Here is a 27,049-nt window from a genome sequence, read left to right as displayed (position 1 = left end):
GGGTTAAGTCAAGCATCTCTATGGGTAGGGTGACTTTTGGGCTTGTTCGTTCTCCAGTTGGTATGTAATTAGCTCTTAAGGACACTGCATTTTTTGGACTTTTTAAAGCCAAAGAAATATCTAAATATGTTCCATCTATAGACCATTTCCTCAATCCCCCAAATTCACCCAGAGGATTTGAAATGAAACAAACCCGAAAGACCTATTTAAACCATCACCAAACTCTCCATCCTCAAGGCTGTCTCTAAGGATTTTTTCTACAGAGGACACCCCAAGCTTGATGTTACTTTTTTCCCCTAGAAAATGCTTTAGAATCCTAATGTGTTACTATTTCCTCTTAGTGCTGTTGGTGGATTATTTCTTCTCCAAGTCATCTCACTTCTGCTTTTGACAGGGCTGCTTACTAGCCCAGAAAAGAAGGATTTACACTACAGGTCCTCAGACCCAACGCTGCCCCAACAGCAGAGCAGGAAAGAAGTTGGCCTACTTGTCTGAAGGCAAAATTCAAAGTCTAGAAGTACAGGTAAAATCTGATGCAATAAACAGTAGCACTATGGACTGAAAGTTACAGCTTTTCAAGAAAATCGCTCTCCATCGGGACTCAATCTGTGATGAGCTAATCACTGCTGCTGCTGCTCATAAGTCGCTTCAGTCGTGTCCGAGTCTGTATGACCCCATAGACGGCAACCCACCAGGCTCCACCATCCCTGGGATTCTCCAGGCAAGAACACTGGAGTGGGTTGCCATTTCCTTCGCCAACGCATGAAAGTGAAAAGTGAAAGTGAAGTCACTCAGCCATGTCCAACTCATAGCGACCCCATGGACTGCAGCCTACCAGGCTCCTCTGTCCATGGGATTTTCCAGGCAAGAGTACTGGAGTGGGGTGCCATTGCCTTCTCCGGCTAATTACTGAAAGAGGGAGCTTTCCCCAAGTCACCAGAGTTGCAAGTATGGCCTCAATGATGACCTTAAAACACCTCTAGGGATTTCCCTGGTGGTCCATCGGTTAAGACTCCTCGCTACCAATGCAAGGGGTTTGGCTTCGATTCCTGGTCAAAGAACTAATATTTGGCATGCCATGCAGAGAAGCCAAAAGAATTTTTTAAATTTTTTTAAAATGCTTTTTAAGTCTCCAGCTTATGGATTCCTGAATAATGAGAACCATGTGGCATCTAACTTGGTCTTCAGCTCTTGTCTGGAATCTCATAGAAAGAGAACCTGAATATGATGACTTGGATCTTACTTTTCTCACTAACTACATTTGAAAGGATGAAGAGTTTCCAGCCTGGCTGGAATTGGCTCCCATCAATGTTACCCACCATCACATTCCTGCAACTCTGATGAGAACTAATTTAGCTCCTGTGGTATTTTCTCCCACGCTGTCTTCTGAAGCTCTGGAACAGAGCACACCAAATGAGGCCCATCTGTCTAAATGGGAAGAAGTTATTTATCCCACGTCCAGGAAGGCTTCCTTTCCTACCAAGAAGCTGCTCTCCAAGCTTCCCAAACACTGTGGGATAATTATGGGAACCCCAACTCTTAACCGACTAGAATTTGGGGGAGAGCAGTTGAGTGTCGGATCAAGGATCATCTGCCAGTTCACAGCCATCATTTCCTTGCTTGGTGAAGTAAGTGTCCTAGGAAGCCACAGAGTATCCGACCAGACTATTATTCAACGTCAAAATTGCAACATTCAAGAACTCAGTGGGATAATTAAGTTATTGTTTGGCTGCAGTCTTGCCAAAAGGAAAAGCATCAACCTTGTCCCAGCAGGTTAGCCTAATGAATTTTAAAAGTCTTTTCCCACATAAGAATACTTTCTTAGAAGAAAGGAAACACCTCTCTCCCACTGACACAGGCCAGGGGACAAAGTTGTAAGAAAGACGCCCTTAATGACAATGACGCCCCGGTGCCTGCTTGGGCCGTGGTGTCAGGCTCCCGGGGTGATGGCTTTCTGCCCCCAACTGATGCTTCTCAGCCTCAGCTGACTCTGTTATACCAACTCCCACCCACGTGGAAAACTAAATCAGAGGGGAAAAAGGATCGGTAATTATGTGACAGTTATGCTATAAGAAAGCTTTAGGTGGATTGAGCTAAGGAAAAAAATGAACGTGCATAAGAGCACCAGCACCTTACCTACAAAGGAAGTGAATCATGTGCTCATGGAATATAACAGCTGCAGCGCCTAAACTACTTGTTGGATCCCTCTTCCAATAGGTCTTTTGTAACATCCTTATCCAATAGGTTTTTTTTTTAGTTCTACCACTTTATTGCTACCAAGCATCTCCCTCCACCCTCGCGCACACGTGCTCAGTCATGTAACCCCATGGACTGCAGCCCGCCAGGCTCCTCTGTCCATGGACTTTCCCAGGCAAGAATACTGGAGTGGGTTGCCATTTCCTTCTCCATCCAATAGGTTTTTATAATAGGTTTTTTATAAAAGGAATCAGTAATAAAATAATTATAGAAAATAACAAAATAAGGATTCAATAGAATCAGTGTGCTTTTTTTTTCTTTTAAAGGCAAGAGGTGTTGTTACTCAAAGAGCTTCCCAGGCGGCTCAGTGGTAAAGAACCCATGGGTTTGATCTCTGGGTCAGGAAGATCCTCTGGAGAAGGAAATGGCAATCCATTCCAGCATTCCTGCCTGGGAAATCCCATGGACAGAGGAGCCTGGAGGGCTACAGTCCATGGAGTCACAAAGAGTCAGACACAACATAGCAACTAAACAACAACAGCATGGACATACTGGCATATAAATAGATTTTATGGCATGCATGCTAAGGCACTTCAGTCGTGTCTGACTCTTTGCAACCCCGTGGACCACAGCCCTCCAGGCTCCACTGTCTATGGGTTTCTCCAGGTGAGAATACTGAAGTGGGTTGCCAAGCCCTCCTCTAGGGAATCTTCCCGACCCAGGACTCAAACCTGCATCTCTTATGTCTCCTGCATTGGCAGGCAGGTTCTTTACCACTAGCACCACCTGGGAAGCCCAGAGATTATATGGACCTAACCCACTCCAGTACCCTTGCCTAGAAAATCCCATGGATGGAGGAGCCTGGTAGGCTGCAGTCCATGGGGTCGCTAAGTGTCAGACACGACTGAGCGACTTCACTTTCATTTTTCACTTTCATGCATTGGAGAAGGAAATGGCAATCCACTCCAGTGTTCTTGCCTGGAGAATCCCAGAGACAGGGGAGCCTGGTGGGCTGCCGTCTATGGGGTCGCACAGAGTCGGACACAACTGAAGCGACTTAGCAGCAGCAGTAGCAGCAAGCTATTTATTTACTATTTATCACATGCAACTTCAAATTCTCCATTAACCATATACATAAAGGTCTTCACAAAACAGACAAATGAATTTCAAAGCACCTGAGAGAAGAAATATAGCCATGAAAAATGGTGATAACAAAGAAGTCTTAATAACACAGAACTATAATAAAAAAGTATAAAAGCAAGAATTACATAGCTGATGTAAAAATGCCCCCAACAGAGACTTGCTGAAACACCCATGTGGGTTACTATTAGGTGAGAAATTAGGATGGTTTCTTGCTTCTTTAAACTTTATCATGTTGAAAACAAAAAGAAGAAAACAAAGGAAGAAAGGAAAGAACTAGCCTAGACCTCCTTTTGGCTTAGAGTCAGTAAAAATGCAGTGTATATCAGTCTAACATAAAAATATCCTTTCCTCGCGATATTTTCATAAGCACAAAAATTTGATCACTGTTGCCCCTACTGATACTTATTGTCTGATATCCACAGAACTGGATTAATCCTTTGGGGATCTGAATTCTTTTATCTCAAAGTAGTGCAGCAAAATGATCCACACACAAGCGTTAGAGGGGGAGGGAGGGGACGCTGGACCAGGAGCAGACTGGCTGGGCAAGCGCATATTCAAGGGATCCCACTCACCACGTCCAGGTCCTGGGAAACGCGCCGTTTCCGCAGCTCCTCCATCCTCTCACACACATCGGAGAAGCAGGTATTGTAGTAATCTGCATACTGCTGAGCCAAGTCATCGATGTTTCCCAGGGAGCCGTCCTGAGGGAAACAGGAAGACAGCAGAGGCAATCAGTCCACCTGCAGACGCCCTGAGTCCTCCAGTCTCCCTCTATGCAGCCTTTATACTCGTAACAGCTGGTACTTTTTAAGTGGTGGACATGTGCCATGCTGTTTTACACGCAACATCTCCTAATCCTCCGGTCAGCCCTCGGACATTTTTCTCCCTGTACAGACGAACAAACAGCAACTCAAAGAAGCTGAGCCACAGCCCAAGGGTTCCAGGGCTACCACGCAAAGAAGCCGTGTCCCCCACTCAGGACTGTCTGATGTCAAGACCATGGTTTTAACCCACACCCCTGCCTGCCTCACAGGGCCAAGAAATCCCCAGAAATAAACACTGTCAGCGCAAAGGCTCCCTAATGCCCAATTGGTGGGCTTCCCTGGTCGCTTGGATGGTAAAGAGTCTGCCTGCAATGCAGCAGACCCAGGTTCGATCCCTGGGTCGGGAAGATGCCCTGGAGAAGGAAATGGCAACCCACTCCAGTATTATTCCCTGGGAAATCCCACAGACAGAGGAGCCCCGTGGGCTACAGTCCATGGGGTCGGAGAGTCGGACATGACCGAGCAACCAAGCACATGAATCAGAACCTCCAGGGAAGCTTTTAAGAATCCAGATGCCAGGACACCCCTCCCAGGAGGAATTCTGGCGGGAAACTGAGAATTCAGGAGCCAACAGGGAATGCTACATCTGGGACACACCTCAACCACACTTCCCATGAGACACTCAGAAACGTGGGAACTCTTGTTCGCTACGTCATTCAAGCACAGATGGAAGAGGACATGTACAAATGCACCTAAATATATAAGGAAATATGTCTGTCTCTCCACTGAGGGAAAGGCCCCGAATTCTGGGGTCTGAACCCTCAAGTTCACACCCGTCTCTGCTGCCACTTCCAATTCATCAGTTTAGGTATGTTTCCTAACCTCCGGCTATCTCCCCATGAGGAGTAACGAAGCAATGTGACATGCTGACAGCTTGGTCCCCTCAGAGCTCTGACACTTGAGGGCTTGATTTACTTCATGAATAGTATTCACTACAAGATAACACTTCAGACTATAGTCTTCCCTTTAGGGGAAGTGATTCCTAAATAGACACACACAGAGTGAAGCTGTGTACATTTGTAGGTTATGCCATTTCTTCTATTCATTCATTCATTCATTCATTCCGAGAAGTATCTCCCCTGCCACTTTTCACCTCCCAATGGGTTCTTTCTTTGGAAGGAATAAATGACCCTACCAGGGAAAACACAACTCTTAGACCACCGAAAAGACGCACACACATTTTGCCTGGGACAGACCACTGGCCAGGCCGTTGCACAGTTCCGTCAGCTATCATGCAGCATGTGTCTAAGACGCTTACTTAGACGCGGGCAGGGTTTGGGAATTAAAAGTTCTTCAAAAGCCTTTCTGCTAAAGACCGCAAGGCTCCAGTCAGGATGCCCAGGTCACAGCAAGCAACCGCATCTATTCCACTTCTGCTTTTGCCAATGTCACAGAACTGACTGAGTGGGGAAACAGAAATTGAAAGAAATGATTTTTTCTTTTTTTTTTTTAAGGACAGATGCTTCCTTTCTTACCAATAAAATGTTCTATATTTGAGGTAATACCTTGAAGTCTGCAGTACAGCATAGGGGTGGGAAGCTCTCTGCAAAAACAGTTAAGATGTTTGCACGTGTCTGGACAGGTCATTCCCTCACGTTTGAGACGACAGGCTGGATGGACACAGGGTGGCGGCCCGAGTCTACCGCCCCCCTTCAAAACATTCATCATCAGATTTCCAACAGGGAAATAACACGGGATCAAAATGGAAGTCCACAGCCAGCCAACGAGGAAACGCACAGAGGAGGCCAGCCTTGAAGTCCTCGCTTTACTGCTTTCAGTAGAGGTGAGGTTCCTGACAAACGGCATCATAAATCAGACTATGATCCTGAGGTTCGTCCTGACTCGTCTGAACGCAACAATACACGCCCCATGGGCCACAACATGAAAACCTCCCACCTCCTAACTGGGTTTTCTTGTCTCCTTCCCCGCTTGGCCTCGTTGGCCTTGATCCAGTCACCAAAGCGACCTTGCAAAACAGATCAGACCGGGTCGCTGTCCCCTGACAATGACGCGTGCCACCCTCATCACCCATTCTTCAAATAAACCCCACCCTCACCAGGCCTGGCTTTCAGGCCCCTTTATCTCTGCTGCCCAACCCCAGCCCGGAGGAGAAAGGGGCTGAGGTCTGCCCACCCGAGGGCCAGAGGAGCTGGAGAACACAACAGCCCCTCTGGCAGCAGCTGCCCCTCTCCCACCACCTGGAGAAAGTACTGGAAGAAATGTTTAGGAAAGAGTGCAGGCAGAAGAGCTGCTCCCACGGGAGCATCTCCTCCGGACACCAGCTACCGACAGCCAGGACTATGACTGCAAAGTGCCCAGTGAGGTAAGGGAGCGGTCCACCCAAGCCCACCACTGCCTCGGCCAGACAGAAGCATCTGGACAGTTCCAAGGATGAAGGGAACCTCTGGGCCACCTCTAACATCAGAGTGTCTGACTTCTACCGACCCAGGATGTTTGCTTACACCTCAAAGACACAAAGCCCTCACGTCCCAGTTCTCTTCAAGAGCCGCAAGCGTTCTTAGGCCGCTCACCCAGCACATATTGGCAAAGATCCAGCAGCCTCCTTCCGAGTGAGTGCTGGACCTGCAACTGTGTTACCTGAGAACCCATCCTTCTGAGTTCCTGCCCTGATCCTGCCACTCCCCATAGCCACCGGCACTCCTGGCCAACCCTAGGCTCTTTAGAATTGTCTTGATCTCTAGTGAGTTTCTGGGGCTTCCCAGGTGGTGCTAGTGGTAAAGAACCCGCTTGCCGATGCAGGAGACACAAGAGACGTGGATTCGATCCCTGGGTTGGGAAGATCCCCTGGAGAAGGAAATGGCAGCCCACTCCAGTATTCTTGCCTGGGAAATCCCATGGACAGAGGAGCCTGGTGGGCTGCAGTCCAAAGGGTCGCAAAGAGTCAGACTGAAGTGACTTCACACACACACACACACACACACACACACTAGAGTATGATGGCATCCTCATCGAGAAACTTCTGCCTTCATCCCTCCAAGGAAATGAAATATACCTGCCCCCTTCGACCACATACAAAGTCTGCATCTTCTAATACCTGAGTGAACTTGTGAGGGGGTTGTTATAGCCACACACTTGCCCGATGGTTGGCTGCTCTTAATGGAAATTCATCTCTCTCTCTCTCTCCCTCTCTCCCCCTTCTCATTCAGGGGCAGTGAGAGTTGTACTCCTATCTCGATTGCTGGCTTCTCAAAAGTAAGCAGCTTTCACGTTTATAAACTGTATAACTTATCCCAATCAACCACGTTTTTTTGGACTCATCAAGGTTACCTGAAAGAAAAAAATAACTGTAAAAACACTTATTTAGAGAACTTTGTTCAGACTGCTTTCTTTCCTTTCTCTCTCCTCTCTCATATCCTACAACATCTTCAAAGCCAGCTCTTCACTTCAAAAGTTTCCAAGCTCCTAGTCAAACTTTCCTTCCTGCTAGTCAAACAGTTTTCTTCCCTCTCCCTCACTTCCAATCACTCGGAACTCCCCCAAACTTCGGGGGCCTGGGAAATATCTGTTGCTTATGAGGAAGAAAGCAGCTGTTCAACTCGACTCAGGCCAAAGACAGCAAACATTTCACACCCTGTGATGCCCACCCCTCACTTGCTGCTCAGCAGATAATAAATTAGAACAGGGCGGCACAACTGCCTTTCTGATTTCCCAAATCGCTTTCCAGATGTGCAGCGAGCCCCCGTAATTATCACTTGCATCAGTCTTGGTCATTTGAGTGCCAAAAGAGGCAAAAGAAAAACTTCTTTAAGTGTGTATGCGTAATATTTACTTATTTATTTGGCTGAGTCGGAACTTAGCTGCAGCATTGGGTATCCTCACTGTGTCATGCGGGATCTTTCATTGCAAGACACGGACTCGCTGGCTGTGGTGCCCAGACTTAGTACCCCAAGGCCTATGATGCCCACCAGAAACTGAACCTGGGTCCCCTGCATTGCAAGGCAGATTCTCAACCACTGGACCACCAGAGAAATCCCGCACATGTGTTTTTTAAGTACATCTTGTCTGTCATCTCCAGAATGGAACTTTTGCATCCTAATCACATGGAACCAAGGAACGACATGATGAATTTCTCTTTACCCACTCCAAATGCAGGCTTTTTCAAGACTATCTGAAGACCTTTGCATCCTTCCTATTCAACTTGCTCTTTTTTTGTTTGTTTTAATCCTTGTTGCTTATCTACTTTATTTTTTTGTCATGCCATAAGGCATGTCAGATCTTAGCTCCCAGACCACGGGTTGAACCTGCACCCCCTGCATTGCAAGAGTGAAGTCTTAACCACTGAACTGCAAGGGAATCCCCAAGTCAACTTGTTCTTACTTGAGATGGTACAAACTTGTTCAGTAAAAATACTTACTTCAATTCAAATATTTGCAACATTAGTCTGTAGGAAATTTAAATAATGCAGCTGCTATTTCAATAGCATCACACCTAGTATATCTTTTTTGGGGGGATGTGAAGTTCATGTCTGATTCAGCACCCCACAATGCTAATGAACAGAGGTACTGATGTCACAAAATAAACTTCTAAATAAACAGTATGACTTTAAACTGTAAATTTTGATATTTATTATATAAATACAATTATTAAAATACTGAAACAGATTTGCTTATTTTTCTTTTAAGGTGCTAGAAGTTTCTTCTGTAGAGTGTATTACTTGTCTAATATGTTTCATTTCTTATATTTCCCCTTTGGTTCAAATGCATTAGGCTGAAGCAGGCTTCTCTGGTAGCTCAGTGATAAAGAATCTGCCCGCCAGCCAATGCAGGAGGCATAAGACTCCCAGGTTCAATTCCTGGGTTGGGAAGATCTCCAGAAAGAAGAGGGCATAGCAACATACTCCAGTATTCTTGCCTGGAGAATCCTATGGATAGAGGAGCCTGGTGGGCTATAGTCCATAGGGTCACAAAGAGTCAGACACGACTGAAGTGACTTAACAAGCTGAAATTAGTTCAAATTTAGGAACAGAGAAAAATCTTATATCCTCAAAATAAACTTTTTAAAGTAAGTTGTGAAATTGTGTGTCACATTATGTTTTTACAAGATTTTCCCATCTCTGTCTACAAAAGAAAAGAAAAGAAAATGATACATGCAAATTCAAGTTCTCTTCCCAGTTCTTAGTACAAAACCAGGTCACAGGATTTCCCAGGGGGTACAGCTTCAACCCCTGGTAGGAAAACTAAGATTCCACATGCTGTGGTGCAGGCAAAAAGATTAAAAAAAAAAAAAAAAAAAACCAAAAAAAGCAAGCACAACATTTTTCCATACGATCATCCATTTCACTTGATATGAACTTAATTTAAATCTGGGTCCCACTACCAGTGTCAGCTCAATGGGAGACAAACTTGTGTCATTTTCCCATGAAGCCATGGCACACATTTATACCAAACCCATGTTTTTTATACAAGCAACATAAAAATGCAGAGATAAGGGGCATTGGACTGAACCATTCAGATCGGGTGAACTTCTGTTACAAGTAAGAAGGAAAGAAACAGAGCATTGTCCTCCCAACAATTCATTCCATAGTATTTCTGAATTTTTATCCTGATGTACTTCTGTCTCTGGAAAACGTGAAACTAAAAGAACTACGAAAACAGAAGCACTTGTATCATTACTTTCGTTGCTCTCCTTTCCCTAGATGTCATTTATGCTTTAGACTATCTTGACAAAGCTTAAGGGGAGAAAAAGCAAAAGCAAAAAACTTCTCTGAAAACATCAGGAGGCCCAACGTACCCTGGATCGCTGTATGCAGATTACATGCAAATGAATGCAAATGAACTTGTGGTCCTGCTATTTTATCTATCTATAAAGACAGAACCCCAAGGGAAAACTCAACGTGTTGCTCTGAATCCCCAGAGTTGAGGGAAAGGAAGGGAATAGACTCCTGGCTCATTTATTTAATGCCTCTCTATCTTTTCTGTCTATAACAGTAAGTACATATATGATATATGTTGTGAAATATAAATTACATATTTACTCTGCTCACTATCGTTTGGGGGAGGGATGGAGATATATCCATATATATAAATATATCAGACCCTATAGGATAAATCTACTAAAAGAAGTCACAATAATAAAACCTTGATTTCTCGAATGTCTTCAACAATGCATTCACATACTTAATTAGTTTGTGTAAAGATTTGGAAGGGATAAACACTTCCAGCAACCTTTCAGGTGAAATTGCTATACCATAAACAAGACTTTAATTTCAGTTTCCTTGTTCAGCCTCATTGAATCTGTGGGATGTCACTGTTTGCACCAGCTGGGTCCTCCCATCCTGCCATATCATTCTGGAGAAATTCACTGAATCAGTCACGCCTGACTCTTTGTGACCCCATGGACTCTAACCTGCCAGGCTCCTCTGTCCATGGGATTTCCCAGGCAAGAATACTGGAGTGGGTTGCCATTCCCTTCTCCAAGGCTCTTCCGACCCAGGGATTGAATGCAGGTCTCCCACATTGCCGGCAGATTCTTTACCACATGAGCCACCGGGGAAGCCCATGAATCTATAATAACTGATCTGTTATTTTTCTCCAAGGTATCCCTCCCAGCATTTCTGCAGATGGTTTGAGCTGAAATATAGTTTGTATCAGGGAAGCTTTTGACACATAACCAAAAACATACACTGGAGGGACAAATTAAGTCATGCTGGTGGTAAGGAGGGCCCTGGGGGTCACAGCCGCATGGCGGGTGGCTGGAGGAGGGCTGATTTCACATCTTCCACTCTCTCCCCTTCAAAACACCCAGAACTTGCCAGAGCCTATGTCTAATTCTTGTCTTGGCAAATATGATCCTGGTGCTCAGGGCCCCCACTATTTATGCATCAGTGGCCTCCAGTTAACATAAATCCCTTCCTGAAGAATGAACAGTCTCACAAGCTGGTGGTATTGGCCACTTCCTTCTTCCCAGCACTCTCTCAGCAGCTGCCTCTTAAAGGCAATGGTGTTCAAAGGGCTGGGGAACAAATACTGAAAAAAAATTGGTGTATGGAACCTCCTTCTTGTTGTTCAGTCGCTAAGCTGAATGTTCACATTCAGCTCTTTGCAACCCCATGGACTGCAGCATGCCAGGCTTCCCCGTCCTCCACTATCTTCTGGAGTTTGCTCAAGTTCATGTCCATTGAGTCGGTGATGCTATCTAACCATCTCTTCCTCAAAGAACCTCCTTGACAAAATGTAATTATTTATGAAAACTACTTACAACTCTAAGCACTTAATATAAATGATATCTATTAATACTTGCAACTACTCAACATTAAAAATGCACCCCAAAATAGGCATTTTAAATTAGATAACTACAAGTGTAAACAAAAAGTTCTAAGTTCTCTCCTGTTCTCCAATGAATAAGCAACTGTAGTGGTACTCACCCTGCAGATGGTGACCCATTAGGACTCAAGGCTGGATCCAAGAAGCACAACTGCTAGGAGATTGGAAGTTGATAAAACAGTCTGCCTATACAGGTTGCTGCTTGTGCCAAGTATTGAGCCTAAAGTCACCATAGGTTGGCCAGGGTGGCAGTTATGCAGGAAGCTGGATGTGAAAGACCAAGGACAAAACACGAGTGCGTCGGAACCGGGAAGACAACTGGAATCCATACCTGCTTCTCATCAACTCTAATCTTGATGTCATGCGTGACCTACATGAGCAGCTGGAGCTCTCTGGGTGTCTCAGGACCTCCAGAAGTTGAGGGAGACCTGGCAGGACCTGGACATGCTGGGGATCTGGGCACCAAGTCACGCCAACAAGGCCAATCAGTGACACCACGAGGCAGCCACCAGTGCCCATGACCCTCCACCAACCTTCAGAGTCTAAAAACTACGGCTGCTGCTGATCCACTTCTAGCTCCAGGGTGACACAGTCCTTAATAACCACAGAATCCTCAGATACATATTTGAGGCCAGCATTTGTTTAAGTGATACGGCATAGCACAAAAGAGCCCAGAGGAGAATAGAAAATCTTGGCAACATCCCATGAAGAAAGAAGACCATTTCCTGCAACGTCTGTTTCTGTTATGTTTCTGTTTGTACTTATACAACTGCACCTGATCACCATGTACTAATAAAATATATCTTCTAGTGATTCTGCAGCCAAAAGTTGGAAAGTCACTGGTGGAGTTTGTCTTCCAGGCTGCACCCTGGGGGTCCACTTTGGAGTCTGTTCTTGAGTCCCATGGGTCTCTTTGGGACCTTCACCCTCCACCTCAACTCACCCCTAAATCCACAGGTCCTCCCTGCATTTTTTTTTTCTTGTGGTCCCTCTCTGTTCCTTTGGGGGGAATGGCATCAGTGATTGAATAAGTTTAAAGCCACAACAGAAGCATTTTTTTCTTCTCCTCTTCCTCCTGCAGGCTCAACACAGCCCGCTTGACTCTAGGATATGAAAAGCTTGAGATATTTTAGCAAAAATGTTATTACCAAAATCTTATGCATGAACTAGTAATTTCTAATTATCTCCTGGAAAGGGATTTGAACAGCCTGGCCTAAATATGAACAAACTCAGTTTATAAGCCATAGAGAGGAGTAGCTACAACAAAATGGAATGAAAAGGCCTTCTCCTGGGGAGTGTGTGTGTGCTGGCATCTTTGACATCATGATGATTGCCAGGTGTGACAAAGAAAGTGAGCTAAGCTATAAAACTATGGTCTTCAATCATCAACACCTAGTGGGGTATTTCATTAATTCAAACAATATTTATTGAAACCTATGAAATTCCAAGTGCTGTGCTGGGTGCTAAGTATACAACATAAAATCAGGAAACATGAATGCTTGTTATTACTGGACAGAGAAGCAAAGTATGATCTTTCTTTTAATGCAGTCATATAGTTAAGTCATGGAAACTTGTTGAAGGGATTTACTAAATTGTGTGCTTGCTATATAAGGTCTTTTTGGAAATTAAAAGCTTTGGAAGATCCCATTTGCTGGACTATCAGTGGCTTTAAAAAAACATTTCACAGGAACCCTTGGAACTTGAAAAATGTAGGGAAAAGACTGGAACGTTGACACTTTGCTCAACTTGACATTTCGTTCACACTTAAAATGGACATGTGGATTTAGCTGGTGACAGTTTTAGATTCAACTCATCTCTCCTTTCCAAACCTGCCTGAGCTTAACTGAAAATCATAGATTTGGAAAGAACAGCAGAGTGAGCTAGCTGGGTGGGAATGAAGTCAGAATCTCAGAACAGACTTTGATGAGCATGATTCACACTTTGCTCTTCCTCCAGCCACCTCTGCCACGTAACCATGGGGATACGAGCATTTGCAGGCACTGGATGCATCACGATCCTACTGGGGGCAAAACTGATCTATGACATTCCTAAAAATTTGGAAAATACATTTATCTCAGAACACTCCTGAAATTTCTTTTTATGATGTTAATTAAACTTTGGATTGGGTCGGCCAAAAAGTTTGTTTCAGATTTTTCCATACCACCTTACAGAAAAACCCAAACAAACTTTATGACCAACCCAACACAACATTTGAGTTTGTTTATAAAAATTATATTCCACCCTGGCTTGAGCAGAGTTGGCAGGTGTGGCATACCTGGAGTCAGACAAGTACCTGACTCCACCTGATTTTCAAGGACCGCTCCTGAGGACAGGGCGACCGTCCAGTGAGATTTGAGGTCCTGGTGACCTGATCAAACTGAAACATCATGCTTATCATCATTCCTGTTATAGTGCTGATCATGATTTTTTTTGTTGTTGGTGGTGATGTTGCCAAAATTCTCTATTTTTAAGAACTGGCAGGTAATACCTAAACAGTGCTATCAATAAAAATTCAAGTGGCTTAACAAACCTGAGGACACCAAACACATGGCCCAGTACTAAAAAATTTTGCAGCCCTTAATTTATATTTTGATAATTCTCAAAACTCCTCCATCTCCTGCTGCTGCTGCTGCTGCTGAGTCACTCAGCCGTGTGTGACTCTTTGTGATACCGTGCACTGTGGCCTGCCAGGCTCCTGTGTTCATGGGATTCTCCAAGCAAGAATACTGGAGTGGGTCACCCATTTCCCTCTCCAAGGAATGTTCCCAACCCAGGGATTGAAGGGTCTCCTGCACTGTAAGCAGATTCTTTACCCTCTGTACCACCAGGGAAGCCCTCCACCTCCTTAGCAAAAGCCTTAGTCTGATCTTCCTTGATATTCAATTCAAACTCCCCACACCCACCAAACTTTCATTCTGGATTCCAGTAGTCCAGAGAGCAGCATCAAGCTGTTTCATCCATGCCAAGACTCTCAGGGTCATTTATTCATCCCCAAACTTAAGAGGTCACTAGGTTTTACAACGTGTCATAAATAAATGCTAATATAATATTTCTTCTCCACTATCTCTTAGTGTCTCAAATATCTCAAAATGTTTCTCCATCCTAATCTTATCAGTGTTTTAAGCCCTCAACCAAGGTTCTCAGCTATCTAGCCAGTCTCCAATCCCATCTCATTTACAACCCGCTCTATACCCCCTACCCACCGTAACTATCTTTTTTTTTTTTTGCATCCCCCTTTTAGATTCTATCTTTTCTTCATTTATTTTTATTAGTTGGAGGCTAATTACTTACAATATTGTAGTGGTTTTTGCCATACATTGACAAGAATCAGCCATGGATTTACATGTGTTCCCCATCCTGAACCCCCTTCCCACCTCCCTCCCCGTCCCATCCCTCTGGGTCTTCCCAGTGCACCAGCCCCGAGCACTTGTCTCATGCATCCAACCTGGACTGGCGATCTGTTTCACACTTGATAACACACATGTTTTGATGCTGTTCTCTCAGATCATCCCACCCTCGCCTTCTCCCACAGAGTCCAAAAGTCTGTTCTATACATCTGTGTCTCTTTTTCTGTCTTACATATAGGGTTATCGTTACCATCTTTCTAAATTCCATATATATGTATTAGTATACTGTATTGGTGTTCATCTTTCTGGCTTACTTCACTCTGTAACTTTCAAAATATAAATCTTGAAAACGATAAATGTCTCGCAGTGAAGATCTGACAAAGTCAGTCTGTTGCTGACAAAGCAAAAGCCTTTTTATCAGTACTCTATTTGCCTTTCTAGACCCCCACCTGTGGCTCCACCTCCCCATCCATGGACCAGTTTTGGCCACATCAAACTAGAAGCAGCACTACCTCATCCCCGCTATTATCCCACAGTATTTCTTCTGCCTAGAACACCCTTCTTTTACTTCACTGACCCTCTAGGCAGCAGCCCATCCTTCACAATAGCCCTGACCTTCCCACTGCATCAGCGGAAATCACACCCTCCCCACATGAATGGATTGATCGGAGGTCTGCGACTTGCTTCAAAGTCATGGGGGAAGGAGAGAGGAGTGGGAGCAGGTGCAGACGAAACAAGATTGGCCATGACTGATAACTGCAGTGTTGCTGTATGGGTATTTTTAAAAAATTCTCTCCACTTTGATAGTTAAAATTTTCTATTTAAGACATTTTTTAAAAAAGGGACTCTTACTCATTTACATGGTGATTGTCCCCAGGAAAACTTTAAAGTCCTTGAAAGCTGAATCTGAGTCTTATTTTTGCAACCTAGGCCTTTAATAACCATGACAACACCTGACACTTAGCAATTATGTGAGAAATACCTATCAAATATATGAATGAATGAAAGAAGAAGTGAAAATGAAAGTTGCTTAGTTGTGTGTGACTCTTTGAGACCCCATGGACTATACAGTCCATGGAATTCTCCAGGCCAGAATACTGGAGTGGGTAGCCTTTCCCTTCTCCAGGGGATCTTCCCAACCCAGGGATCGAACCCAGGTCTCCTGCATTGCAGGTGGATTCTTTACCAGCTGAGACACAAAGGAAGCTCAATAATACAGGAGTGCATAGCCTATCCCTTCTCCAGCGGATCTTCCTGACCCAGGAATTGAACCAGGGTCTCCCGCCTTGCAGGGGAATTCTTTACCAACTGAGCTTTCATAGGGAAGCCCCCTGTGAAAGAGGAAAGGAAGGAATAAACGGAAGTCAGTAAAATGATCTCTCCCTTTCCTGAGGGTGCCGGGTAACATACAGTCGATAACTCTGTGATGGCATTCTGTCCACTACACTGGCATTTTTCACATATAATGGTGAGCTTTCACAGGCTCAGCCTCCCTGTCCTCACCAACCTGACAATAGTAATTTGGTTTAGTGAGTAAAACATTCAAACATGACATATATCACTAGAAACAATGATAAATGAATTGGGTGAGGAGGTGGGTCACCTACATATGAAAGCACTCCATTTCATGAGCACATTCATAAGTCCCATTGGTTCGTTAAGTCCAACAAAGTTAGCCTTAGGTACCCAACTAACACAATCAGCTACATAGTACTATTTTGTAATAGGGTTAGAATACTTTCACACAAACAATACATTTAGAAAACACACACGCAAAAAAAGAAAACATTTTTAATCGTACAGTACCTTGAAAAGTACAGTAGCACCAACTATATCGCCACTGGGTGATACATAAGCCATTCTGGACTTGAAATAAAGATACCGTACTATTGCACTCTACACAGTACTGTATAGTAAAGTACACAAAAGCAAAACCAGTCACAGAGGATGCACGCACGTGACAATGTACACCAGATATGTGAACTGACTACCGTGACTGCACACGCGAACGCACGTTCACATCTTTGGAAGTTCACCACTTGAAGGCTTGTATGTGGGGACTTGCTGCAATTCCTCTGATCGGGAGACAGCCTAACCTGTCCCCAGAGGAAACGCTACAGGGGGTGACTGACAGGTCAGTGTAGAGATGAGGCAGGACAGGGGCCAAGAGACAGAAGGGAACCCGGTTTTCAAGGTTCTTCATGTATAGGAATGAATGATTCCTAATAATCTCCACTCATTGCTGATAATTTTCAATACATTGAGGGTCATAGATCTGGGTGGAAACCAATGGAAATTTCTCACACCTAAATGACGGACGATAAAGTCTCTCAGTGCAATACCCTTAGGGTCTAAAGATTAAAGTCTCACATTCTTCTCATATCTTGACAGGAAAAGCAATTATGTGTTTGGAAACAAAGACAGTGCCTTATATAAAAAGGCAGTACACACACCCGGAACTTGTCTGGCCAAAATCCTCCGCAGTCAGCTCCCAGTCAAAGAAGCCGGGAGGAAAACACACATGGAATGCAACTGGCCCGGTGTTGGAGGAGAGCAAATAGCAGAGCAATGCTGTGGCCACTGAAACAAGCACGTACCTTTATAGCACTGAGTTATCGTGAGCTGAAGATATCATTGTTTGCTCCTATTTACTGGAGACCATGTTAGGGCCCTTTGCTCATTTAACACCCACTGGGTGGTTTCTTTCCAAAGTCAGGGAGGAACCAGTTCACCCCCTACCCTGGAAAACCTCCCAGTGGTCCCCAAAACAACCCTTCACTGCACACCCAGCCCCCTCCAAGCACACTTCATGACTTGGTTTCTGCTATTTGCTCTTCTGACCAGTTCTATATCTCCAGGACACTCACAATGGCCATCAGGGCACCCAGGACTTCACTGAGGCCACCTTGGGAATGTGGGGTAAACGGAGAAAAATCTGGCTCCATCTTATACCACACTGTGATCTGTCATGTACAGGTAAAATCAGATTTTAAGAACATCAGCCTCACAAAATTATCCCCCTTGTTCCAGGCACATGCATGAGTATCCATGTATCTATGTATCTGTCCATCTACAAATGTAGCCACATAAAATATGAATTGATATGACAGCCCTACTTCTATTTCAATTTGGGGGGGAAGACAAGTTCTTTCCCAAATACATCATTTCCTCTCAAGATGAGCTCAATTTTCATCATAAGAGACTTTCATGTTCGCCAAGAATATAATGTGAAAATGCTCTGAAAAAGCATCGTAGGCATCCGGATCTGTTCTTACTCTTAGATCAAGAACATCTTGAAGTTGAGAGTGAAGATGATTTGCCTTGTACCACATTCCATACATGGGTACAGTGTAAACTCAACAGGCTTCTTATGAACTAAGAGAATAACAACAAAAATCTAAGATGAACTGACATCATTCTACACCAAGCCAATCATCACAAGAATGAAAACATTCAATCTGCTCACAAGCTGAGAATTTACTAATGTCACCACTGGCTTTTTCATGACACCCACAGTTTAAATTTCTAACATATACTTTTTTGAAAGAACAACTCACTTTGTTAAAGAATTAACATTTTCCCTCCTATCTGTCAGAATGGCCATCATCAAAAAAAACAAAAGTGACAAGTCCTGGCAAGAATGTGGAAAAAAAGAAAGCTTCATACACTGTTGGTAGGAATGTAAACTGGTGTACCCACAGTAAATACACACACACACACATATATATATCTGGTTTCCTGAAAAAATTAAAAGTAGAACCACCATATGATCCAGCAACTCCACTCCTGGGTATATCTATGAAAGAAACAAGAACACAAATTTGAAAACATACATGCACCCCAATGTTTATGGCAGCACTATTTACAGATGCCAAGACATGGAAGCAATCTAAGTGTCCATCAACAGATGGATGCATGAAAAAATGTGGCATATATTATAGGTAACAATAGAATACTACTCAGCCAGTAAAAAAGGATGAAATAATGCCATTTGCAACTGTCATACAAAGTAAAGTAAGTCAGAAAGAGAAAGACAAATATCCATATGATATCACTTAGGTATGGAATTTAAAAACACAACAAACTAGTGAATATAATAACAAAAGGAAGCTACCTACATCCACCCCACCCTGAACGTGCCCAATCTCATCTGATCTCGGAAGCTAAGCAGGGTTGGGCCTGGTTAGTACTTGGATGGGAAAAAAAGAAGCAAACTCAGATATACAGAACAAACTTGTGGGTACCAGTGGGGAGAGGGGAAGGAGGAGGGGCAATGTAGAGGTAGGGGATAAGAGGTATAAATTATCAGGTATAAAATAAGCTACAATGGTATATTGTACAATATGGGGCATATAGCCAAATTTTATAACTATAAATGGAGTATAACTTTTAAAAATTGTGAATCATTTTTTGTACCTATAACTTACATAATACTGTACATCAACTATACTTCAATTTAAAAAAAAAACAAAGAACTAACATTTTATTCTACTCCTCAGTGAAATCTAAAGTTCTCTAGATCAGCCTTTGCTCTCACGGGGCCCCCTCGTTTTTATCCATGATCTTGGATTTACAAAGCAATACTCCCACTAAAGGAAATGAACGTTAAAACATGTCTACCACCTCCCCACACTTTTCTATGCTTCTCAACTGCTGTCTTAAAAAGGGGGCAATTTCACTTTCTTCTCTGTGATGTGGGCAGGACACCTTTTGTAGTGTTTGCCACAATGTGTGGAGTGGGGGAAGCCCATAAGGAAAATCACATGTGCTCTCAGACTTCTTAAAGAGCTGCCTGGCTTTAAGATGCTGATTCATCAGGATGGGCTGCACTTTTCCATTCACGAAGCACAGCAATTTAACAGTTGCATTTTATTTGTCTGGGAAATCAATTACTGGGTGGCCTCCTTTCACCCCTGAGCACCCTCAAAAACAGAGCAGTTGGAGAGATGCCATCAGGACCCAGGCGGATCCTGACGCTCTGCTCCAAGGCCCTGCTCAGACTCCACTCTTGCTAAGAGTAGAGGCCTCTGTCCTCCCCCAAACTGAGAGACCCTCCCCATCTGTGCCTCTGACCAGCGCCTCTCTCCTGCCTCGCCCAGGCTCACTGTCCCCCGGGATTATATAGTAAACCTCATGACTCCTCCGTGCTCCAAATCCACCAGCTCCAGCCAGGACATGGAACTTGCTCCTCCCTCTGCCTGTTGTGTTCTTCCCACGGTTGTCTGCTAAGTCGCTTCAGTGGTCTCTCTGTGTGACCCCTTGGACTGTAGCCCACCACACTCCTCTGTCCTTGGGATTTCCCAGGCAAGAATACTGGAGTGGGTTGTCATTTCCTTCTCCAGGGGATCTTCACGACCCAGGGATCGAACTCACCCTCTCCTGCATTGGCGGTGGGTTCTTTACCACTAGCGCCCCCTGGGAAGCCCCCTTCCCAAGATTACCTACCTTCATCTCCTGCAGAGGTGACTCCAACCCCCTCTTCTCAAGGGACGTCCTAGCTGCCATGGCAGCCTCCCTCTCCTGTACATACAACCTCTAACCCCATTCTCTGCCTTATCTTTCTTTCTCCTTACCACTTTTCAGCATCTAAATTAGTTTCCATGACATATCTTTTTCAGTCTGGCCTTTCTCCTGACTAAAGTGTAAGGTCCATAAGGGCAGAGATTTTTCCCTGAGTTTCGTTCATTGTTCAGTATTGAAGACAGTGCCTAGAAGACTCTCCATATAAATTTGCTGAATGAATGAATGAATGAAATAAAATGACAATCCACTAGCACTGTACTAAGCACTATACTCAAGCCCTGGGAAAGACGGATGTAAACAATTCATATAATGCTCTAGGTTTTAACTTTCTTTTCCCTCAACAGATCTACTCCTCAGTCCTCTGACTTAAAAGTAACTGCAAGTTTTAGCTTCTTAAACACCCATGACTTCATCACAACTTAAAAGGCCAATATTAGGTATACTGGTGCCCTTTGTAGGTGTATCATCCTGTTCTCTTTGTACGGTTTCAAAAGAAACAAATGGAATATAGAGTTCAAGGTGCTAATTACATCAGCTTATTAAAAACAAACTCCCAAGACGTGCCAGTTCTAACACTTAGCACTTTTATGTTTACGTAGTTTATTAGTTTCATACACGTGAGAAAGTCAGACATAGTGAACGTAAGATTGCAAAACAGCCAGTACCAAAGGAAAATTCTTTCACTCACACAGACAGGCCTTTGAAAGAACTGGCTCTAGTGTGCAAATTTGAAAATGAAAGGACATGGCAGTAAACAGGTTTTTACATGCCAGTGTTTCTGAATTCGTGGTAGGCTGAGGTTCTGCTTCTTTATGTACAGGGTTGGCCAAAAAGTTCGTTCGGGTTTTACACACATGAACTTTTTGGCCAACCTCATAATATGCGATTTAAACAATCTCATCTCATACAATCAGAAAAGAAATATTTGCAGTATTCCACACTGTAAAAACAAGTGAGGACTTCATCGGGTAAGAACTTCAAATGGAGCATAAACACTGGATCACTGCACTATACACTTGAAACTAATACTGTACATCAGGGTTCCCGTTATGTCTCAGCTGATAAAGAATCCGCCTGCAATGGGGAGACCTGGGTTCCATCCCTGGGCTGGGAAGATCCCCTGGAGAAGGGAAAGGCTACCCACTCTAGTATTTTGGCCTGGAGAATTCCATGGACTGTATAGTCCATGGGGGTCACAAAGGATAAATCAACTATAAAAAAAAAGAAAAAATTTCCAAAAAATTAAGAGAAAAATAAAATGTTAAAACCTACCAAAAAAAAAAAAGAGTGAGGACCGTTTCAAGACACTCTGTATATCCAGGTCATAAACGACCTAGTTTAATAAAGCCAAATCATTTTCTTATATTAGGTTCACAGAGAAAGTTCTGTCAACAACGGCTGCTGCTTCTGTCTAGTCACTAAGTTGTGTCCACCTCTTTGCAACCACATGGACTGTAGCCCGCCATGGTCCCCTGTCCACGAGACCTCCCAGGCAAGAATACTGGTGTCAGTAGCTATTTCCTCCTCCAAAGCATCTTCCCTACTCAGGGATCGAACCTGCGTCCACTTCATTGGCAGATGATTCTTTACCAAGGAGCCACCTAGGGAGCTGTGAACAACTGTTAGTGGAGAAAATTACCTCTGTGAATGAATATCCCAGAATAAGACCTTCTGACTTGCAATGGCAAGTCAGGCCATAAATGTAGGAAGTAAATATTTCAAAATAGCCATTAAAGTTCACTGCCCCCCAACTGCTAGTACTTCCCCACCCTCCTGGAAACACAGTGAGTAAAAGGCTTCCCATCCCTACTACTATCCATACTTTGAGGCACCGTGAACCACGGGGCATCCTGGCTGGCTCTGTGCCCACACCAAGGTCAGGTCTTGTCCCTACCTCCCTACAGACAAGTGTGGCCACAGAGGCCTGACATGACTCAAGTGAAAATGCAGAAAAGTCCATTTGATTTTCTACAGAAATAATTCAGAAAACATCTAGAAAAGTATTAGTCAATTCAATTAGTTGATTTCAACCTCATTTCATTTTTTTCCCCCTAAACATTAACCTAGTGACTTTAGCCTCCTCTCCCATCCACTCTTTTGTGGCAACCAAATCGCTAAAAGCTATGAAATATGGAAGAGGCGATAGGATTAGTCATTCCTGAAAAATCTAGTTCCATGAGGCTGGTCCTCTAACAGCAGCATTCAGAGAGATAACCAAGGAAAAGATACCAAGCCAGAGACACTTGGCAGCATACTTCACCAGTTTATTACCATAAAATTTTATTTATTACACATAAGGGTTTCTGTTCTTATTTGATAATACCTTATTAGGTTGGAAGATATTTTGGAAAAAGCAAGAGACCCTAAATAATTCCAAACCAGAGAGAGAATTTAATAGGAGAAAACCAAGACAGCACCATTCAAAGACAAGGAAAGGAAAAGTCTGAGATGGAAACATCTCAGCTCACCACACTCAAATAAAAAGAACTTGAGGATGAGTGCCTGGGACTAACATTTCAAAACTTTCCACAGACTACTTCTGTATGAATTTCTTCCTGAGTCCAAATCTTGCCAACTACCTTTAGATCTCTGATGATAGCTAAAACACCCACCTGTTGGATTTTATCATCTTCCACAATTTCTTTTTCAATAAAGGATGTCCAGATAAACTTAAAAGACCACAGAATACTCTGTCTAGAAGGAGACATTTGAGAGCTCACTTGATCTTTCCTTACATCCTTTCCTCACCTCCACCTTCCATTTACAAAAAGAAAAATGCTATTTGTTACTTAACAAATATTTTCATATATGTTTCTGGAGGTTTTTCTCGGTTTGCTTTTGTTTGCAGTTTCCTTTCCCTTTTTTTGTCAAGGGAAGAACCAATACAGTGCAATGATTAAGACCCGAGGTTCTGATCTCAAAAAAGCAAATTATTACATTTCTTTGTGCCCCAGAGATGGAGGTACCTGCCTATAGGACAATATCGCCAAATAAAGAAGGCATCTGTGCGGTGCATTCAGAACTCAGTGACTGCCCTTAGCAGGAACAACTGCCACTGGTGCTCACAATGTTACGGAATACCATGACCAACCCTAAATTATCTAGCTTCAAAACTTTCACTGTATCATTGTCTTTGCCCAGGTAGCAACAATTTCAGTGTGTGAAGCAGATGTGATCACAAATAAAATGCGATGTGTAGGAAGCCAAGAGACCCATGATAAGCGCAGCTTCCAAAAATGGCCTTTTCCTCTTCCATGGCAGGGCATACATCTAAAGGCAGGTCCTTCCCAGGCTCTGTCCTCTCTTAATGTTTATACATTCACTCCACCTACCAAGTCTTTATTCCTAGTTCTCTCACATCTGTACATTTAAGTACTCTCTCCCCAACACATATTAGTTCTGCCAGGCCAATGCATGTAAGGCAATGCGTTTGTAATCCTTTGCATAGCTACCCTGCCATAGGGTAGCACAGGTAGGCATTTAATAGAAGCTCAACAAAGGGATGAATTCTTCTCTTCCAGAACACAAGGTTCAGACATGTAGCTTCAGACATCACAGGGATGGCTTTAAAGCAATTGGCTTTTGTTCCATTTGTTCAAATTTGTAGAATAAACTGATAATAGAATGGGAGGGGAGTATGTGTGTGTATGTGTGTGTTGTGTGTTGTGTGTTGGGGTGGCTGAAAGATGAAAGCTAGGGGAGAACTTAACATTTATTGAGCATGTAAATACCTATAAACATATAGCTATTTATAAATATATATACATATAAATCTATCTATATACATATAGGCATATACATAGAATATACATATCTATATTGTTTGTCAGTATTCTTGCATGTTATTTAACTTAAAACATACAAGACAATGTAGGTTTTACTGACTCAATGATACCGATGAGAATGGATACACAGCTCATGAAGCACAGACCCAGGCTTCAAACCCACACCTGTTTACCCCAAAACCTGACTTCACCATTCTAGTAGTGTGGACTTACAGCAGTTGGGCATGTAACAAATCTTAGCTAACCCTACTGCTTATCTAAATTATAAAGTCATCTGTTAAGGCCTTCCACAGAGGGCCCCTTTCCATTATATTTTTAAATAAAAGTGACAGCTAGTTAACTTGACTCCCAAGCCGCACAGGTGTATAGCTGAATCACCCTTCCAGCCACAACTGAGGAAGCCCACGCCTGGGAGCTTGGCCAGGCCAAATTAAGTGGTACATCATTCAAGCCATCCTTTCTCCCCGAGGCCGGGATCACAGCTCAACACCAGAGGGACTGCTTGTGGCCCTGTGGGGAAAGCTGAGGTTGGAGATCCCGACTGTGGCTCTGGTGGCCTCTGAAGGTGGCCCCTCCCAAGCTCTTTGCCCCAGTTCTTCATGCCGGAGCATGAAATAGCAAACCGGAGCTGGGTGCCCGGGGGGCAGAAACTCCGTGTCTTCCCACCAACTCCCCTCTCCCAAGTCTGAGTGGGAGAACTGGAAAGGGTGGGTCCAGACACAGATCGGGGCCTGACCTCAGCGCAGAGCCTGGAGGGCCGAGGGGGCTGCGGTCATCACATCCTGGTCAGTCCCGGCCCGCCCTCTGCCAGGACAGCTTCCTGAGGAAATCCTGCTGGCTACAGAGAAACGGGTGGCCAGGGCCAAGGATGGAAACAGGAGCGGTATGTTCTGTTCTGTGTCCCTCACACTCAAGCAGGGCCTCGACTCCACAGCTTTTTGGGCAGCAGCACCACTGAAAAGCCAAAGCTGAGCAATGGCTCGGATGACGAGGACTTACAGGTCACGAATGGGCATGGCTTCACTCATCTGTTTTAAGACGGACGTGATCTCTCCTAAGCTTTTAGCTTAAGAAAGAATCTGCTGGTGGTTGTTTAGTCGCGACCAACTCTTTGTGTGACCCCATGGACTGCAGCCTGCCAGGCTCCTCTGTCCACAGGATTCTCCAGGCAAGAGAACTGGAGTGGGCTGTCATTTCCTTCTCCAGGGGAACCTTCCCGACCCAGGGATTGAACCCGCGTTTCTTATGTCTCCTGTATTGGCAGATGGGTTCTTTACCAACTTGCAGCACTTGGGAAGCCCCGGCAGCACAACTGAGCAACGGAGCACTCAGGCGCGGACACGGATGCTGCCAGACCGAATGCCAAGCGAGTACCTGCCCATCACAGACACTGCCACATCTCCACCACAGCAACGGCTCACGGCCCTTGCCAGGAAAAAGACTCATGCATGCCCCGGGGTCCGCTATTAGTAAGAACCAATATGGGCTGTGAAGCCAGGAGTCTTGGATTTCTGTCCCTAAGTTACACAGCCACACAGTGATACGGCTCTGCGGGACCCCTGACCTGACCCTTCAGTTCAGTTCAGTCGTCAGTTGTGTCCGACTCTTTGCGACCCCATGAATCGCAGCACGCCAGACCTGACCCTTACGTAATACCTAACCTCACTCAACCTCATCTGTAAAATGGGGTGATAATGCCAGCACCTGCATCTCATCTCATCTCAGCAGGAGTGTGACAAGATGAAAAGAAATAACCCCCGATGGCATTTGGCATAGTGCCTGTCACACAGTAAGCGCTCAATAACAATCTGAGCTAGTATTCAGTTCAGTTCAGTTGCTCAGTCATGTCAGACTCTTTGTGAGCCCATGGGCTGCAGCGCGCCAGGCTTCCCTGTCTATCACCAACTCCCAGAGCCTAGCTAGTATTACAAGCATCAAAATTCAAAAATTTATTGTCTAAACAAAGTCCAAGGATGCCACTATCTGTAAAGTCTTTTATTTTTAGGAACAGTAACAGAGGTATGAGATTTTTTTTTTTGAGGCATTTAATTAAGTCTGCCAATTATTTCCCCACTAAGCCTTTTATACATGAAGTTCCATATAAATATTATTTGGAATCAGACTTTTGAGTACCAGAGACTACATTTGTGTTATTGTTTATACCAACTAGAGATAGCAGCCTGGGAAAAAAGCTCTGCCCCTTGCCATCAACAATCATTTGGATGATGGGATCTGCCTCTTCCAGGCTTGAATTCTCCCACCACCACAGGGTCTGATGTGGGGGTCTGGTTTCTCAAGAAGCTGAGAACAGTCCTGTCTGCCCATGTGGGTCAGCTGAGCACTGGGGACTCCAGCCAAGTGACATCTTACAATAGTGACCTTGCAGCTTTTCGTCACTGTGCTTCCTGAGAGAAGCAATGAGGTCAGTGTGAAAATGAGTTTAATTTTAGAAGTCAACACAAGGTCATGCACACGGGAAACAGGAGAGGGAACACTGAAGGCCTTCTCTAACTGATCAAATGAGAAATCTGGAATTCGGAAATATCAAGAAAACTGAGAAGACCAATTGGGGCCCTAAGTTTAAAAAGTTTTGGAGTTCCATGGCGGTCCCATGGCTAAGACTCTTCGCTCTCAATGCAGGAGGTCAGCTTATGAAAACTGCCAGAAACACTCTACTTTTGGATGGGAAGGTGGGTGATAGTGGGTGGGGTGGGGGATGGAGGGTTGGGGCGAGACCTGTATTGAAATTGTATTGACTTCATGTTTCACTTTTACCATTTTGCAGTGTCTGTTGCTATCAAAACTCTTGGAAACAATACCCACCCTATCACTGTGTCAGCAAGCCTGTCAATCACAGATAGAGCCACCAGCCAGAAGGGACTCTCACCTCGACCTTGCACCAAGAGAAACCTTCCTTTTGGCCTTGAGTCACTTCCTGCCCCAACTAT

General features: G+C 44.2%; 1 protein-coding gene across 3 annotated transcripts in view; it reads right to left on the bottom strand.

The window, feature by feature from the left end:
* Positions 1–27,049, bottom strand: part of SASH1 (SAM and SH3 domain containing 1) — a 983,107-nt gene that overhangs the window by 141,993 nt on the left and 814,065 nt on the right. For all 3 annotated transcript variants that reach the window (XM_043457237.1, XM_043457239.1, XM_043457238.1), the window contains one exon: positions 3,912–4,040. In XM_043457237.1, coding sequence (XP_043313172.1) covers positions 3,912–4,040 — 129 coding nt within the window. The remainder of the gene's footprint in view (positions 1–3,911; positions 4,041–27,049) is intronic.

The sequence above is a fragment of the Cervus canadensis genome, chromosome 33 (genome assembly GCF_019320065.1).
Source record: "Cervus canadensis isolate Bull #8, Minnesota chromosome 33, ASM1932006v1, whole genome shotgun sequence".
NCBI classification, from domain to species: Eukaryota; Metazoa; Chordata; class Mammalia; order Artiodactyla; family Cervidae; genus Cervus; species Cervus canadensis.
This window is presented reverse-complemented; position numbering and strand designations above follow the sequence as displayed.